Source organism: Orbicella faveolata, unplaced genomic scaffold (genome assembly GCF_042242905.1).
Source record: "Orbicella faveolata isolate gen_17 unplaced genomic scaffold, um_ofav_v1 contig_3, whole genome shotgun sequence".
Classification (NCBI taxonomy): domain Eukaryota; kingdom Metazoa; phylum Cnidaria; class Anthozoa; order Scleractinia; family Merulinidae; genus Orbicella; species Orbicella faveolata.
Genome location: NW_028301558.1, coordinates 14,519,598 through 14,537,500, shown reverse-complemented (window position 1 = coordinate 14,537,500; position 17,903 = coordinate 14,519,598). Strand labels below are relative to the sequence as shown.

General features: G+C 38.8%; 3 protein-coding genes and 1 pseudogene across 4 annotated transcripts in view; 1 reads left to right on the top strand and 3 right to left on the bottom strand.

The window, feature by feature from the left end:
• LOC110048092 (calcium/calmodulin-dependent protein kinase type II subunit gamma-like) overlaps window positions 1-1,207 on the bottom strand; it is an 8,035-nt gene extending 6,828 nt beyond the window's left edge. Inside the window, exon 1 of the mRNA XM_020753874.2 lies at window positions 823-1,207. Coding sequence (XP_020609533.1) covers window positions 823-984 — 162 coding nt within the window. The 5' untranslated portion in view covers window positions 985-1,207. The remainder of the gene's footprint in view (window positions 1-822) is intronic.
• A 1,907-nt stretch (window positions 1,208-3,114) lies between these two features.
• Window positions 3,115-8,550, bottom strand: LOC110048140 (adenine phosphoribosyltransferase-like). Its single transcript, XM_089298183.1, has 5 exons — window positions 8,409-8,550; window positions 7,226-7,329; window positions 6,281-6,414; window positions 6,091-6,169; window positions 3,115-5,118 (listed from the first exon to the last, which is right to left on the bottom strand). The coding sequence occupies exons 1-5, from the start codon at window positions 8,510-8,512 to the stop codon at window positions 4,982-4,984; spliced, it is 558 nt and encodes a 185-aa protein (XP_089154309.1). The 5' UTR covers window positions 8,513-8,550; the 3' UTR covers window positions 3,115-4,981.
• A 3,605-nt stretch (window positions 8,551-12,155) lies between these two features.
• On the top strand, window positions 12,156-14,713 carry LOC110064058 (uncharacterized; annotated as a pseudogene). The gene is made up of 2 exons (XR_016209934.1): window positions 12,156-12,895; window positions 13,082-14,713. The product of XR_016209934.1 is annotated as an uncharacterized LOC110064058 (transcript).
• A 1,359-nt stretch (window positions 14,714-16,072) lies between these two features.
• On the bottom strand, window positions 16,073-16,852 carry LOC149106534 (uncharacterized). Its single transcript, XM_089297366.1, has one exon. It carries the CDS (start codon window positions 16,850-16,852, stop codon window positions 16,073-16,075), a length of 780 nt encoding a protein of 259 aa, XP_089153492.1.
• Window positions 16,853-17,903: the final 1,051 nt, after the last annotated feature.

Here is a 17,903-nt window from a genome sequence, read left to right as displayed (position 1 = left end):
CGAACGTTTTTTTGTAACTTTTGCTTTTTTGACCACTACACAATATGCAATTAGGTTAACTTCAATGTCGTGGAATTAAGATTTTAAAAGTATGCTTTTGTGCCTTAGAGAGTGATTTGTTGTCTAAAGCTTGGACAATTAAACAAACTTCCTTGGGAACAAATTAAAAGAAACAACAAATATCTTTTCGACTGAGGCTGGTCAATCACGGAGCGCGATAGGAACCTCATTAAACCAGAAGTCACCTCTTGCTCCAGAGTAAACTGAGAAACTGACGCAAAACAAAACAAAATTTAATTTCCCCCGGCAGTTGATGTCATAATATTCTCATCTTTAGTTTGTTTTTATAATCAAAGTGGACATATATGCTGTCGTTTTGTAAAAAGGTTCGAGATCCCGTTTGGTTAAAATCTCTCGTGATATGTTATTGTTGTCATAAGAAGCTGGCGTACGTTACGAAATGTAGGGAGTGTCTTCACTAGAATGTGCCAAGTTTTCGAAGGATTTGAAACAATTTTTAAGTAATTAAATACGAGGTTGGCCACTTAATGGATGTTCAACCTCTAAATTAAAACATTTAAACGTTTAATGGTACGGAAAACTTTCAAACGCAAAACAAAAACTGGATGAAACTACTCAAAAGAGTAGCAAAGAAAAACTCAATGAATGTTTTCCATTCCATTAAAGTTTTAATTTCAAGTCAAGAGTTAATCATGTTTGCTATGCGATCAACCATTAAATTTCAAAGCGTCCCTCTGATCCTAGCGCTTAACTCGATACCTTTAGCCCCACAGGGAAACGAATGATCAAAATACTCCTTACCTCGGATTCATTTTCTACTTTTTCTCTATGTTCTGCATCCTCGTAGTGAATTTCCTTGACCGCAAACAGCTGCGACGTTTTTCGATTCACACACTTCTTAACTTCAGCGAACGATCCTTTGCCGATAAGTTCCTTTATCTCGTAAACCTCTTCGAATTTCATATTTTGTTCAGCCTGAGGCAACCAACCTTCCTAACACGCTAATACAAGGAAAGGTCTCTTATACCCGTTTGTACAGGCCCTGGAAAGAACCTCGAAGATGCGCCAAGTTTCGCTTTGTTTGCGCGCAGCTCAAAAATCGTCAACCCCTCACATCTAGTGATTAATGCTTCAAGAATGCCTCGGAAACGAATCGAAGCCAAAGTTTACTCTGTTCATGCAATGCTTGAATATTTTAACACGTCGTTCTTTTGTGCGCGTAAATGTGCGCTTTTGATTGATTGACAAAGCCTTGAATAAAAGTCAAAAGAGCTGTTTGTTAACTGAACAAACATGGACGAGAGAGAATGCCAAGATCGTTACCCTCTCAAGCTTAAACTCCGTGGTAAAATTCCTTAGAAGAAACCACAACACTTAAGTCACACTTGATTTTATTTTACCCTTGACTTTATCTTCTACAACATCATGAAATACTTTTTGCTTTGACAAGGAGCGTGAGAAATAAATTAACGTGATGTGAAATGTTCTAATGGCCGTCAATTGGTGTCGGCCCAGGTTTTGAAAGCCGACAATAATTTGAATTTTATTACATCATTCTTTTGTCCTGACGTGGAACGTAATTACAGATTTCTCTTTTAATTTCGTCACAAATTTTGATTGAATGTGCAAACAGACTTTGCTTTGCGTTGCCGCACCCTGTTGTTACTAGCTACTCTCCACCGATTGTTTTTGTTTTTCAAAACTGCGAATTTTTTAGCATCATCGAGTCATTCCAAGACTAGAGAGAAATACAACATCGACACCAAATCTCAAGTTTCTTTTCTATTGCCAAAGACAGCCCAGAAACGACTTAACCTAGCAAGGCGACTGTGCTGGACAGGAACGTCTAGAAGCGAGGGAGCTGGGAAGTAGGCAATGAAATGAAAGTAGCCTCTTCACCAGACTCCTTCCCGCCGGATCGCTTCGCTCTTCCCTAAAAGCAAGCGCATGTGCAGTTCGTCTCGTTCCCAGACTCAACAGTAGCGGCGAACCAAGTTGGAACCAGGCGCTCTCGCTTCTAAACTAGATATTTTGCAATTTTTCGATTGGTTGATACGGCCTATCAAAACACGCGCGTGAAATGCCAAAGTTGACGCTATGGCAAATGGCAAAGATTTCCGTCAAACTCAGATAATTGATCGAGCCTCCACCTCAGCCTGGAGATGGATAAATTCTTAGGCTAGGGTACTATGCATATAGGTAACTGACCAATCGTGAGGTCAAGATGGCTGGATGTTTACGGACCGAGCCGGAGCGGTCAAGGTCCATAGACGCGACAAAAAAGAAGATCGGTGGTATCCATTTATACCGGCACCTGGCTGGAGAGAAGCACTGAGTGCTAACAACAACTTAACATAATTACCTTGACCGTCCCTTGGCCAGCCCACAAAAAATTCGCACAAAATCGATTGGTGAAGGAGAAAATTCTTTCGCTCTGATTGGATAGAACGTTTTGAAAACTTAGGAAAATTGCTTCTAGAATTTAAGAATGTCTGCGGCAAACTTGAATAACAATAGGAAAATTATTTTGCAACGGTTCGCTAGGTGCAAGAATGTACTGTGTTATGCCTCACACTAGTAACGTCTGCCTCACACCAGTAACGTAACGGCAAGGTCACGCAAACTGATGTTTTAGTGCCCTGCAGCGTGAACAACACAACATAGCGACATAACAGGAGCATAATGACATAGGGAAAGGCTAATCTTTTCTACCTGTTATGTCCACATCATGTCGTTATGCTGTTAGTGTAATCACTGTAAACAGGACCCCATCACTAGGAGCGTGCATCTTCCATACTAAGCCTATGTCACGGCATTTTCACAGACTGCTCTATTTTTTGGCTTCTTTTCCCGCGAAGTAGGTCGGTTCCGGTCTACATGAGCGCTCATCGGTAAGGAAAAAAGGGCGGCCTCAGGTGGACATACTAAATACATAAAATTAAGTCCGTGCTTGTGATTGGTTACTGAGGCTCCTGCGGGGATCTGAATTCGCGCTAAATTATGTGAAAACGCTGTGACAGGAATATGGGGTAGTTGCACACTCCTAGTAATGGGCTCCCACTGTAACTTATTCAAGAATCATTCAAGGCATCCTTGTCATGTACATTTTAGTTTATTTTGTCAGCAAAAGTTCAGAATGTACGGGGAAACATAACGAGCTAAATTTGTTAGAAATTCATCTGAAACCACCATGGCCACGAAAGAATAAGTATGCATTTTTTTTTTTCCCTAGTTGATGGTAAATTTAAATCTGTCCCTTTTTCCCAGCAGAAATATCTCAACTTCTACATCCAAATACATTTCCTGGCAAAAATTTGCCAGCCAGAAAACACATCACCGAAAGGTTACATACATTAGTGTGGGGTTGAGAAGAAGAGAATATCACAGACCAAAGTTTAACCACCCTGCAAGTCAGCATGCAAGCAGAGCCTCTTTTATCTCCTTTTGTACAAAGCATATAAAAGAATGGTGCAGTAAGAAAAGGCTCTGCTTGCATGGTACCTACAAGTATAACCCACAAGAAATACAGTGGAACCCTGTTAATCCGGTCACCACAGGGCCATAAAAATCTGGCCGTATTGACAGGGTGGCCGTATTAAAGGGGTTCTTTAAATAAGGAAAAAAAGTGACTGAGCGTTCATTCAGGCCAGAAGAAAATGGCTATAATAATGAGGTGGCGTATTACCGGGGTGGCCCTAAGGCAGGGTTCCACTGTATCCACTTCCGGCTTAGCTTTAGATTAACCTTGGTGGCATGGTTGGCCATGGATTTTCCAGCCAGCAAGAAATCGGCTAGTGAAAAGATATTCAGTGAACAGATCTGTTGTGTGCCCCTGAATGTATTTAACTGTTTTTGTATGTGCAATCCATAGGATAAATAGTGTTGCACTAAGACAAGTAGTTACAAAATATCTTACAAGAATCACTTCAAGCATGATTTGAGTAAAATACATTGTTTGTCTTATCAAATAAATTGCACCAGAAAAGTGAACAATATTTGCAGAAGATTAATACTTATTTTGACAACTTCATTAAAACCTGCCCTGGGGTACTTACCATTTACATGGGAAAACCAGAAATTCCAGTTGGAAAATCAAATGGTTCGCCCCATTCCATTTGGGATGCTTCAGAAAATATGAGTTGCGATTTGAGGTGATGCTATTTTTCTTCTCTTCTAAGTCTCTAGCTGATGTGGCTATAGTTTATAGCCATTCCCTCTCTCGCAATGTCACATTTAATTGTTTAATGTTTATGCCTGAAATTTCCAACTGGATGGTTTTTGTAAATGGTAAGCAACCCTGATTTGTATATGAACTATAAAATAATACACAAGTTAAAAGTTCAAGCCACAACAACCCTGATTTCCAATGTAGCTTTCTTTTACCCATCATAAGGAAAATGAGAGAGTTAAACACAGAAACATACCCACTTGTCATTCATTCATTCGTTTTCCCACTTTACCCACCAGGTATTTTTTGCAACAGATTTTCAGGTTGAAATTTCACTAGATATTATTACAATACCATAAAACCATGAGGTGCTTCACTGTCTCTAATATGAACTGTTCATCCTAGCATGGAATCAGTGACACAAAATTACCCTAAATAATCCTCCAGTCAGCCAAACTGGCACCACAATTAGCCTAAAATGTAGCAGTCGGTTAGTCTACAGTAAATAACACTCCGTTAGCCTGAGGAATACCCTAGTATATAGCACAAAGTCATAAATTATTAGCTGTTTAGTACGATAAAAGGGTTACACGATATATGTCTAGCTATAGCAAGTGCTTTCAAGTAAGACTTTGTAAACCTGCAAAAATCTACAAAAAATACCTGCCACACTTAGCTCACTCCATCAACCATTTTAACAATCATTTGAATCCCTTTCAGCTCACCAACATATGTAGTATAGTTATATCTATATATTATATATCAGTCAAGATTTTTTCCACCTCCCATGGTCTAAAACTGCACCAGAGAAAAGCAAGGAGCAGGAACTTTACTTCTTCCATTGAGCTCCAGTAGTTCAATAATGAGAACACACTCTAGCACCTCCCCACCAGCCTCACGCACCAGTTGACATGCTGCTTGAAGGGTGCCTGTCAAAGAATTAATCAACAGATCCATTTTTAATTCCTCTTTGGGAGATATGTTGGCCTTAAATGATAAGTGTGCTGGACTCCAGATTGAGTACTCTGGGTTCTATCCCTGACTGGGGTCATTGTGTTGTGTTCTTGGGCAAGACACTTCACTCAGTCTCTCACAGAGCATCTCACCACCCAGGCACATAAACCGATTTAATATCAGCAAATCATTAAGGTTGGTACACAAGAGGTGTCTAGTCTCTACGACTGGTCTCTACAATAAGTCGCAAGGACAAGTCCCACTGTGTGAACTAGCCATTTTCACCACAAAATCTAGTTGAGGGACTAAAATTTGGTCCCTGCGACTAGTTGCACGAATTCTAACTGGTTTGAATTTTTGGTACAAGTCCCTGCGACTTGTTCCTCAAAATGCTTTGTGTGATTCAGAACTGTTCGTGGGACAACTTCCTGCGACCAGTCCCTCCATCTAAACTCTTTACGGGACTAGTTGCAGGAACTAGTCGCAGCGACTAGTCCCCTCTTGTGTGCCAACCTTTAGGACAGCTGAGACAATGCTGAGAGTTACCTGTGATGGACTGTCTAGCAACGCATCCAGGAGGGAGTAGCAATACTCCCAACCCTTTCATGCTACAGATCCAGAGTTTATTGCAGAGTTATGGGCCAGTTGTGTTTGAAAGGCTGTATATTACTTACTCAGTTTTAGTTCCTCATTCAGAGAACCTTTCCAAACAAAATCCTGCCTCTCAGAGAATTAACTATGCACTGAAAAGTGCATTGCTAAGTAATATGAGATATACTAATGGTGAAACTCTGCCCATCTCAAGGAAGGTTCTTCTCATGAAGAAGTTCACTTCAGAATATTTTTTTTTTTGGTGAAAACCAGTTGTCCTCCTGCTGAATTCATTAATGAAACTGCTGAGCTCATGTTTGATAATAACATCACACACAAAAGGTCTACTAACTTACCTCCAGTTGCAAGAAGGTCATCAATAACAACAACTTTTTGTCCTTTCTGTATAGCATCTGCTTGAATCTCTAGGACATCCTTTTAAAAGAAATTTTATTTTTAAACCTTGCACTAGTTTTATAGTGTTAATTCCAAGTCATACATAAATAAATGTAATGATGAGAAAAGAACTTCAAAATAGATAATCACTTTTCCATATTCCTTAGTAGATGAAACCTTGATGGTTGGTCCAGGTAATTTTCCTGATTTGCGTATTAGTAGAAAGGGCACATTCAGATTCATTGACACAAGAGGACCAAACAAAAACCCTCTGGCATCAAGACCTGCAACATAAAAGATAAACAACTACATATAAACCATTGCTTCGAGGCCTGTAGTTTGTTAGGATTCTTGTGGTTTACAGCAATGGTGTCCTGTTGCAAGTCATAAAAATATAAGTTAACTCTTCTGCTGTTACATAATACTTCTTTGCTATAAGGTAGGTAAAGTCTGCATACGAGCCAAGTGGCCCATCAGGCAGGGGCTTATCCCGGTTACTGTAGCATGAAGCGACTAAGAGTATTTCTACTTCCCCCTGGATGGGATGCTAGTCCACTGAAGGGTTACCCCCAGTATTAAGTTTGCCAGTACCCATTTATACACTGGAGTAGAGAGAGGCACTGTGAGAGTAAAGTTTATTGCCCAAGAACACAACACAATGTCCCTGGCCAGGGCTCAAACCCAAGCCACTCGATCCAGAGATGAGTGCACCAGCCATGAGGTCACCGCACCTACCAAATTCTTTGCTGTACAAGAAAATACATACAGAGCAGACTTGCAAAAAAAAAAATTGAAGGCAGTAAATTATACATTATTCTATGTCTGTTATCATTTATTAATAATTAATTATTGTGTAGTTCCAGAAAATATCCATACCTCCCCCATGGAAGAGATTTTCTCTAAGACCCCACCCCTCTAGAAAGTCCACTATTAAGCTTCACACATTTCTTTAAATTTTTTGGTCTTACATATCCCCCTACCCCCAGGAAATTCCAATCCCTTCTGTGGGGAAGTATAGCTATTTTCTGGAACAAACTGCAAACAAGCACATTACTGAGACAGAAATGAAAATTGAACAAGAGTCATAACACTTACCAACAATAGCATCAATCTTTGGGAAATGTTTTTGCAAATGATCTGTAAAGAGATCTGTCACTGTTCTCAATGCATTACAGTCTTTTAAAACTGGGCAAATATCCCTAATGATAAAAAATAATAATAATAATATTGGTACACTCAAAAACTAAAACATTGCAAGTCAAAACACCTAGCAAATAATTTCTGTACAATTCTTCTTTAAAAAAATTAGCATCTCTTGAAATAAGAATTCTGATGATAACATGTTTCATCCTTGCATTTGGTTTCCCTACTTTTCTGCAGCAACTTTATAATTATATTATATATTAGAGTGTCCAACCATTATTTTTGGAAGGCCATGGGTTCGACTCCCGTTGAAGGCTCAGAAAATTGTTTTTCTGAGTATTTCGACTTGAGAACGCTTTTCCGTTATTTATGTTTTAGGATCTTGATACAGATCCTCAAAGATCTTAAATGGGGTGCTGCAAAGTCCTCTTATTTTCTGGCCAAGTCCAGCATATCCAATTCCTCAAAGTTGACCTTACACACCAGCGACAAAAATATTTTTAAGAGGTGACACTCAAAACAGCAGCAAACTGACCAGTTTAAGGATTGCCAGCAAGGCAAGAGTAAAGGCCTAATAACTATGTAGCCACTATACTTGTAAGTAGTGGTTGAACTAGAATTCCAGATTTGACTTTGCTGGACACTTTAACACTGCACTGTCTTTCAAGATTCTGATTAATCAGTTGAACTTTCAACTTTCTTCTTCCGATTAGACAAACAATGATAATGAGAGATTAACATAATTCTACAGTAATTAAACAGCTTCTAATCGCCCCTCAAAATGCTGGAAATTCCATTCCCAAGGACCTTAACTTCACAATTTCCCGGGAGCAGGACCCACGAAGATACACGCCAGGATCGGCCCATACCTATCATATACCAGCCCCCACCCCACCCGGATATAATAATTGTCCGCTTTTACCTCTCACCAAAGACGCAGAGCAACGACTAATGTGGAGTCTTGCGGCAGTAAGAACACTGAAAAACATTATCAACCGCACAGTCTACACAAAAGAACTGTAGAACTCTTCGAAGACATGACTGGCACCCGAAGTTTATCAGTGTTGCGCGCACCGATATCGAAAGGTTTCATAATAATGTGTTTGCACTACTGACTGTAAGGGCACAAACTCACCTAAATAAAATTCCAGGCACAGGGAAATCCGGGAAAGGTCTGATGAGCGACTTAACGTATTCTAAAGCCTTTTCCTGATCGCTGTAATTTCCTGAGTCCGCCATGACGTCCCAACCGGCCTTGTTTGGGACATTCGTACCCAGACCTGTCTGTCCCTCTTAACCGGCGGGGCCTTGGCACGAAAGGATCTCTATCTATTTATTACAGCAGTTCAGGAAATTCAAAGGGTGACTTACAAGGAGAAATTCCAGTATAACATCATGGGTGAAAAATAAATTACTCCTTAATATTGGTCAAAAATTTCAACATTAGTTATAATTTCACATTTCAGTGACATAACAAAATTACCATGGTAACATTTGGCACAAAATTTGTAGAATCAACAAACTAGTCAAAAACCCAGGATCGTAAGCATTTTTGAGTTATTTTTTTGTAAAAAAAAATACCTCTTAGTCGGCGCGACGGGTATGTTATGGACGGGTCAATGGGTGAGTGAGTGAGTGAGTGAGTGAGTGAGTGAGTGAGTGAGTGAGTGAGTGAGTGAGTGAGTGAGTGAGTGAGTGAGTGAGTGAGTGAGTGAGTGAGTGAGTGAGTGAGTGAGTGAGTGAGTGAGTGAGTGAGTGAGTGAGTGAGTGAGTGAATGAGAGATGTCTGTATGTCACACCAATCAGATTGGATCTACTATAAACAGCCAATCAAATTTCTTGTTGTAAAGGTAAATGGTATGCGAGAAGATTTGATCCCGATAGAGTTCAGAACGGCCATATTTATTCTTCTATAAAAGAGGAGGAAGTATTCATATATTGGGTTTACTTCGACATTTTCTGTTGGTTAGGCCGAGGATTTTAGTTAAATGAACGAGATGAGCCTTGAGGTTGGAAACAGTTCGTGAGTTAGTAGTATGCAAATGCAACGAGATATTTTTATTTTTAGTTACAAAGGTAATTTGATACTTTTGTTTTTCACAAGGAATAAATTCAATTAGAGGTCACGAATCGTCGCGTCTAGTTCTTAGCACATGTTTTAGAGGGGACGAGACTTTAGATTTGAAACAGTTCTAACGTTTACAATAGTAAGTGCGGGTAACAATTGCTTTGTTCTTGTTGCATGCAAATATAACGAGACATTTTTGTTTTTTAGTTACAAAGTGTAATTTGACACTCTTGTTTTTCACAAGGGAGTAAATTCAATTAGAGCTGACGAATCGTCACCGCTCTTTCCCACGAGATGTTTGCTATCTTTAGTAACAAATGGTAACTTAACACTTTTGTTTTTTTTATATGGGAGTAAATTCAATTAGAGCTGACAAGTTATCGGGTATTGTTTCCAGGATATTAAACAAAAAAGAAGGTTTCGTTTCTGGACGGTTTTTACGTCTCTGTAGTAGCAGTTTAATAGTTTTATTTGATGACATTCATTTCAGTCCGATATTTTTAAAGGTAAAAAGTATGAAAACTGTTCAAATGTTCTTTGAAGATTGCGTGGCACCAAGTTAAAGTTCATTTAATTAAATCAGACTTTCAACGTGTCAGAGGTTTTTTTTCTCTTTCTTTCTAGTTTCGGTGAAGTTGTGTTGTGTTGTGTTGTGTTGTGTTGTGTTGTGCTGTGTAAAAGGGTAAACTTACGACTTGTATAAAATGCGAAAAAGTCTCTAAATTAACTTGAGTATTTTTGAGCAAAAATTTCTCTTGGGGGTTGGAAGGGTTATGGGATCGGTGAGCGAGGGAGTTATGCATGTGCGCGTGTCACACCAATCACAGTGCGGGTTGTATTAAAGAGCGAATCAAATTGCCTGTTAGAAAATAAGATGGTATCTACATTAATCTGGAAACGTGTCAGATTACTGACAGATTACTGACATCGCAACCAAAAAAACTTGTCAAATTAACCAAATCATTACTGTACCATGAATGTTTCTATCTCCAAAACTTCACAGAAAAAATAACTCTTGCACGCCTTGCGTGCCTATGTTTTTAATTGGTCGTAAGTGTTCTTAGTTTTGCAATACGAACCACTTAGATCATCACTGTGTTTCCTCAATATGGAGCTCGGGCTAGTTCAATGACAACTATTCATCACGTGGTCTTGGATGAAGGAAGGAACAGTGATTGGTTCCCTGAACAGTCTGAACTTCGCAATACGGAGCGCTAACCGCTTACGAATTAGTTTCGGCGAATTGCTTTTTCAACTGAAACATTCAATATAACAACATGAAACATTCCTAATTGCTATGAAGTGGAAATCATTTTTGGGTTATTTTTTTGGGGAAAAAAAATACCTCTTAGTCGGCCTGTCGGGGTATGTTATGGACGGGTCAATGGATGAGTGAGTCAGTGAGTGAGTGAGTGAGAGATGTATGTATGTCACACCAATCAGATTGGATCTGCCATAAGCAGCCAATCAAATTTCTTGTTTTAAAGGTAAATGGTATGTGAGAAGATTTGATCCCGATGCAGTTCAGAGCGGCCATATTTATTCTATAAAAGAGGAGGAAGTATTCATATATTGGGCTTACTTCGACATTTTTTGTGGGTTAGGCTGAAGATTTTGTGGGCGGGGTTGATAATCATCTGCAACTGAATAATCAGTCAAAGAAACATAGTGTTTGCATATAACTACGAGCATGTGATGAAGGGTGAGCTTTTCCCATTAGATAAGTGTAATTTTTGAATTGAGTCTACTACTAGGTTTAAGATGTGAATGAAAAACAAGATGATGTGGTTTCTATGATAGGATCAATTGTATTTTAGGGGGGACGGAATGCACTACTGGGAATGTGAAGAGGTTGTGACCAGGTTCAAATCGTTTGCGTGTTTTATTGAAACCTAAATATTGCTGCAGAGTTCGCAATGAGTGTTCCGGGCGTGTCGTTAATTTCAGCATCCATTCATAAGTTTCAATGTGAAAAGCGAAGAGACTACGATTAATTTGGTCAACCGAACTAAAAGATCTAATTCTGTGACGATTTTACAATTATAATGGTTCTTGTTTACCACTGGAATGAGAAGATACGTTTTAATGAAAGTAAATCTTTTCTCTTGAATGTTAGCAAGGTTTTCGCTTATTCACATGAATAACCAACACGAATTATAGTTGAAGGAAAAGGAAATTTTTTTATTCAAGATAACTTAAGTGAGGTGTATGAAGTCTTGAGCGTTTTATTGTATTAAACACAAGGATTGAACAAGATGAGCCTTGATACTTGAAACAGTTCCTGAGTTAGTAGTATGCAAATGGCACGAAATATTTTTGTTTTTAGTTACAAAGGTAACTTGATACTTTTATTTTTCACAAGGAGTAAATTCAATTAGAGGTCACGAATCGTCGCTTCTAGTTCTTAGCACATGTTTAGAGGAGACGAGACTATTTAGATTTGAAACTGTTTTAACGTTTACAATAGTATGTGCAGGTAACGATTGTTTTGTTCTTGTTGCATGCAAATATAACGAGATATTTTTATATTTTAGTTACAAAGGGTAATTTGACACTCTTGTTTCTCACAAGGGAGTAAATGCAATTAGAGCTGACGAATCGTCACCACTTGTTCCCACGAGATGTTTGCTATCTTTAGTTACAAATGGTAACTTAACACTTTTGTTTTTTATATGGGAGTAAATTCAATTAGAGCTGACAAGTTATCGGGTATTGTTCCCAGGATATTAAACAAAAAAGAAGCTTTCATTTCTGGACGGTTTTTACGTCTCTGTAGTAGCAGTTTATTTTTTTTCTGATGGGCATTTTATGACATTCTTTTCAGTCCGATATTTTTAGAGGTAAAAAGTATCAAACTGCTCAAATGCTCTTTGAAAACTGCGTGGCACCAAGTTAAAGTGCAGTTTAATAGCCCTTTCCCAAGATATTTGAATCGCAGAGGAATCTGGGAACGCGTAGCTCGGAAGCGAGGCTAGGGTAAGTACAATTTCCAATATGGCAGAAAACAAATGGCTGCAAGTAAGTTCCCGCAAAGACGAACTGCAGAAATGGCTTAGAGCACGTGGTTTGAAAACAACAGGCAGAAAACAAGAACTTATCGAGCGTGTAATTAAAGCGAGGAACGATGGGACTGAGACGATCGAAGAAAGGGAAACAAGAGAGAAGCAAGCGCGAGAAACTAGCGCAGCTGAAAAACTACAGAGTCCATCCGAAGATCTTCCAGATCCTAGAACCTTGAACAACTGGACAAGGGATCTCTCCAAGCTGCCGCCGATTAGTTATAAAGAAATCATAGACTATCTAGTTTATGGAAGCTGCAAATTCTTTCAAAGGGAGGATATGAAGTGTTTCAAACAACTCAAAGCATTTAAATTTTTCAAGGATGGGCACGTGCAAAAGATTGAGTTAAGTTCTATCAGTGGGAGGAGCAGTTACTGCTTTGTGAAGGCGATAGTATTACCATCCATGCGTCAAGACCGCGTTTACAGCACTTGGATTTCGCTTGTGAAGGAAACAGCTAAAGTGTTTTCAGCAGACTGTAACTGTACAGCAGGGTAAGTGAGATTTTATAATAATGAAATTGATATTATGAAATCAGTACTCCAAGTTCTACAGAAAGAAATTAATTTGCTTCCAACTCATAAAAAATGTCAGCAAGAAAGTGAGCAGAGAACATATCAGCTACATTAAAACTCAAAACCCCTCTTCTCAATGCTCCCCTACTCCTCCTTTGTTTTCAGGTTAGGTGAGGCTTGCAATCACATTGCAGCATTACTGTTTGCTCTGGAGGATTATGTAAAGAGCCATAACAACATTACTTCTGATAACATTGCCTGTACATCCAAACCTTGTGAGTGGAACAAGCCACACAAAAGGAAACTTAGTCCCAAACATATAGATGAGATCAGACCAGTAAAACACCAGTATGGGAAAGTACCGAGATCAGCAGCTGTGCCCAGTGATGGAGCGTACAAAGCATGTCGTGCATTACCTAATTCTGTTGTCACTAACCTTTTAGATAGTCTGAGGATAGTTAGTCCTCAAAGTGCAATATTTACTGCCATTGAAAAGCAGCACACTAGTCTATCAGAGAATGAAATATCAAGTGACAACAATGTTAGAGCATATGAAGAAGTATCAAGTTGTTTATTAACTGAGAGTCCATCTACTGCTTCCATACATGAAGTACCTCAGGTGGACACCGTTAAATTAGAAAAATCCTTAAAATCAGATCAGGATAATTTCTTTCATGTGGGGTGCATATCACCATTTGCTGCCCTTCCCCCAAGTCTTAAGAACATAGAGGAAAAAGGCAGGAAAATAAAGAGGAAACTAAATTTTACTGAGGAAGAAATCCAACAAGTGGAAAAGAAAACAAGGCTCCAAAGTAGGGATTCTGATTGGTATTTGTATAGAAAAGGGAGAATAACTGCTTCAAAATGCAAGCGTGTGGCTTCCCTCAAACCAACCACTTCTCCTTCAAAGACTCTCAAGGAATTGTTAATGATTAATAAGGTACCACAAACTTCTGCAATGCTTCAGGGTTTGGAAAATGAAGATGCAATTGCAGATTCCTTTATTGAAAAAATGAAGACTGAGGAAAATCAGGATTTTTCTTTTGCAAACTGTGGTTTTTTTTATAAGTAAGACTCATGGCTTTTTGGGGGCAAGTCCTGATCGTATTGTGTATGATCCAACAGAGGAAACCCCTGGTGTAGCAGAGTTCAAATTCATCCAAGTAAAAGATGAAGAGGGCCTTTTGGATGTGCTTCTCAAACAGCACATCTACATTAAAACACAAAAAGGCAACTCTATTATTCTGAAACTCAATAGGAATCATAAGTACTTCCATCAGCTATATCAGCAAATGTTTGTAACAGAATTTCATTGGGCATTGTTTATAGCTAAGGGAAGTGATGGCTGCATATTTCATGAAAAAGTTAGGTTTGATGCAAACTTGTGGTTGCCTATATTGGAGAAACCTGAAAACTTTTTTGATTCATTCCTCATGCAAGAACTTGCATACCCTAGAGTTCAACTTGGACTAGACCAAAAAAATTATTGAAGTTAACATTATACTTGACTATTTTTGTAAGCATCTTTGCCAGTGCAGCCATTCCTAATAGGAAATAGGAAAATTTATGACAAAATATATTGTTATCTGGTTAACAATGAAAGTCTACTTGTGGGGGGTGGGGGAGGGCAGTCTGCTCTGGAGCAATTGGAAATGTGGCAGCTGAAAAATATATGACCCACCTCTTCTTTCTGGGTATATGGTATCATTCATGTTTGCAAAGTGTTTAAGGAAAGAGTTCAATGGTGAAAGCCTAAAGCCCAGAGTGAATCTACACTGGCTAGAGAGAGACGGTTAAAACCGGTGTTATGATCACAAACTCTCTAGGGCATCTGGGGACATGCTCCCCTGGGAAATTTTTATATTTGGGCCTTTTGAAATCGCTAGAAATACATCTAAAACTGCTCACATCAAGCAATTTACCAATTTATACTGGTGAATACCACTGAGGATTTTCTTGTAACTAGTGTATAAATCAGATGACCCACCCCCTAAGTGTAGATCAAAACTTCATAACCCACCCCTTTTCGAAGGGCTAATATATATGTTCAGAATATCAAAGGTAAGTTATCCCAATGGTTTTGAATATCGGCATTGTACCAGGTATGTACTTAATTGTAATTAATTTTCAAAACTTACTGCAAGAAACATCTATGAGAACATGAACTTAAAAAATACAACCATGGAAAAACAGGAAGACAAAAGTAGCTGGTCACATTCAAAATGCTCATTGGTAAAGGCAAATAATTCTCTCTGATATTGATACCATAGTAACAATAGAAATACATGCACATATGTTATGGAATTAAGGGAATTGCAATAAATTATCAGCCAAGATTTAGAGACAATATCACATGGAACAAAGAATAACAAATTAAAAAATTAATAATAATTTGGGACAAGAGCAATGGTCTATGAAGTAAAATATGCCACATTATTGGTAATTTTTTATGCAAATTCTCTATGAAAAAAAATTATGAAGGAAGGGTAAAGTAAAGCTATCTTCAATACACTGTATGTTAATAACTACTTCTAAGTTACAAGAGGAGGTTCAAGATTTGAAAAAGCTGCACAAATTAGCACAATATTGTTTGCATTATGCCATTCTGTAGCTGGGATGACACCTTGCAAAATCCTAAAATTCTTTATTTGTTCCATTTTACGTTCAACATGAATTCTCATGGCCACAATTCTCCTTGTTTGCTCAACCTCCTGCCTTGACAGTTGTCTATTTGATTCTCATTTGGGAGGCATGTTAAGGGTAACAGCTAGTGGATCCAATAAATCTTGAATTGTGAACCCCTTGTCTGCCATCACACTGTCACCTTTCTCAAGTAGATTCAATATACCACTTTCCTTAACAATCTGCTTGTCAGATGCATTACCTCCCCACAGCTTTGACAAAAATATGACTACTCCTGTGGGACTAATACCAACTAGAAGCTTAAATGTATTACGTGACTTGTAACTCGAGTATGTTATTATTTGGTTAACTAAGGAAGAAGGAATCTCAATGAAAAATTCAGTACAGTCTATTAATACTCAGCAAGCAAATTGTACCAGGTAATCAGAACACGCGAAACTGTACTAACTGAGACACAAAATCTCTGTGCCAAGTCCTGTTCCAGTAGTCCAAGCCTTAGCCTCATGAACCCCATCAAATACTCATCCACAAGTCTTCCAAATATTCTTTTGGCTTTAGTGAATCCTTTCCATTCCAATAATTTATCTTTCCAGCTATCTGTGATATGCTGGTAAAAATTACCATGAATGTTCCAAAATTTACGAATCCAGTGTAAAATCTGGTTTTTGGGTCATCGCCTTTAAGGTCCTCTACTGTAAGCAAAGGTAAATTCACCTGTATTCCAACATCTTTCATTTCAATTTCCCTTTGAATACCACTGTCAACACAATCGGAACGAAATTGAACACCTGTATCTCTTGATTCATCCCTAGAAATATCTCCAGAGTCAAACGCACATACCTTGGCAGGGATATAGTCATGGAAACAATGATCAAAGTTTTTTCCAGTAGTTTTCGATGAATCTAATGGTCCACCTGAATCTTTTAAAAGCTCTCGACGAGTTCGCACTTTCGAACATGTTAACGATTCCCCCGATCTGCTAGACAAAGGAGTATTCCGTCGACGAGGAGATTTCGGGGCTGGCTTCGAGGGGAACAATGTCGGGAACTGACACCACGGCTTTGGGCCTTCTCCGCCTTTGAAATGCAAGCTGCAAACCCTTGTTCCAGGCTTTGCAGAAAAGTTTTGACGCACATTTCTGAGCCTAGCGATCCAAATCCTTCTTGCTTTACTATCCTTTGGAAGTTTGTGAAGTTTTACTGTCTTTCCATTGACGACTTTGCCACTATAACTGTGGCAAAGTGGGACACAGCAATAAATTACTCCTCTGGGAACTGTTTCCTTTGCCGCCATATTGGAAATTGTACTTACCCTAGCCTCGCTTTCGAGCTACGCGCTCCCAGATTCCTCTGCGATTGAAATATCTTGGGAAAGGGCTATTAAATCAGACTTTCAATGTGTCAGAGAGGCTTTTTTCTCTTTCTTTCTATTTTCGGTGAAGTGGCGTTGTTGCGTTGTGTTTTGTAAAAAGGGTAACCTCACGACTTGTATAAAATGCGAAAAGTTCTCTTAACTTGAGTATTTTTGACCAAAAATTCCTCTTGGGGGTTGGAAGAGCTATGTGATCGGTAAGTGAGGGAGTTATGCATGTGCACGTGTCTCACCAATCACAGTGCGGGTTGTATCAAAGAAAGAATCAAATAATAGCCTATTAGAAAATAAGATGGTATCTACATTAATCTGGAGACGTGTCAGATTGCTGTAGTTTGTTCAACCAAACATTTTATGTCTTACTATTTAGTTATCTTACCATTGCCGATGTAACATCGTGTGTACATCATAAATTCCCAGTTTCTTTCTTGCTGTACATCGCAACCAAAAAAACTTGTCAAATAAACCAAATCATTACTGTAAACAGTTTCATGAATGCTCCTATCTCCGACACTTTTAGTTCACAAACAAAATAATTCTTGCACGCCTCTCGTGCCTATGTTATGGGTTTTGATATTGATATTATCTAATTTGAACTGGTTTTGTGGAATATCAAAACTTAAAAACACTACGATCACTGCTGGAAACAGAATAAGACCGTGCTATTGCATGACGATGTTATAGCGGAGTTATAGCGGCCCGAAGGGCCGCCAAGCGGAGCCCCATACTCATATGAGAAAGAAAAGGAAACCCATGAGTTGATTTTCTCATGGTTATCATGGCTAGCGGTATTGCTCGTGGACGCGTACGCACGACAGCGACGACGACGACGACTGAGTCGCGTAACATGGCGGCCATACTCCAAATAATAGGTTGACAGAGACATGCAGCCTTGGTTTGCCGTGTACTTCTTTGATATTGGACATCCAAAGTTATCGAAGTTATCGACATTCGAATTTATCATTGTTATTAT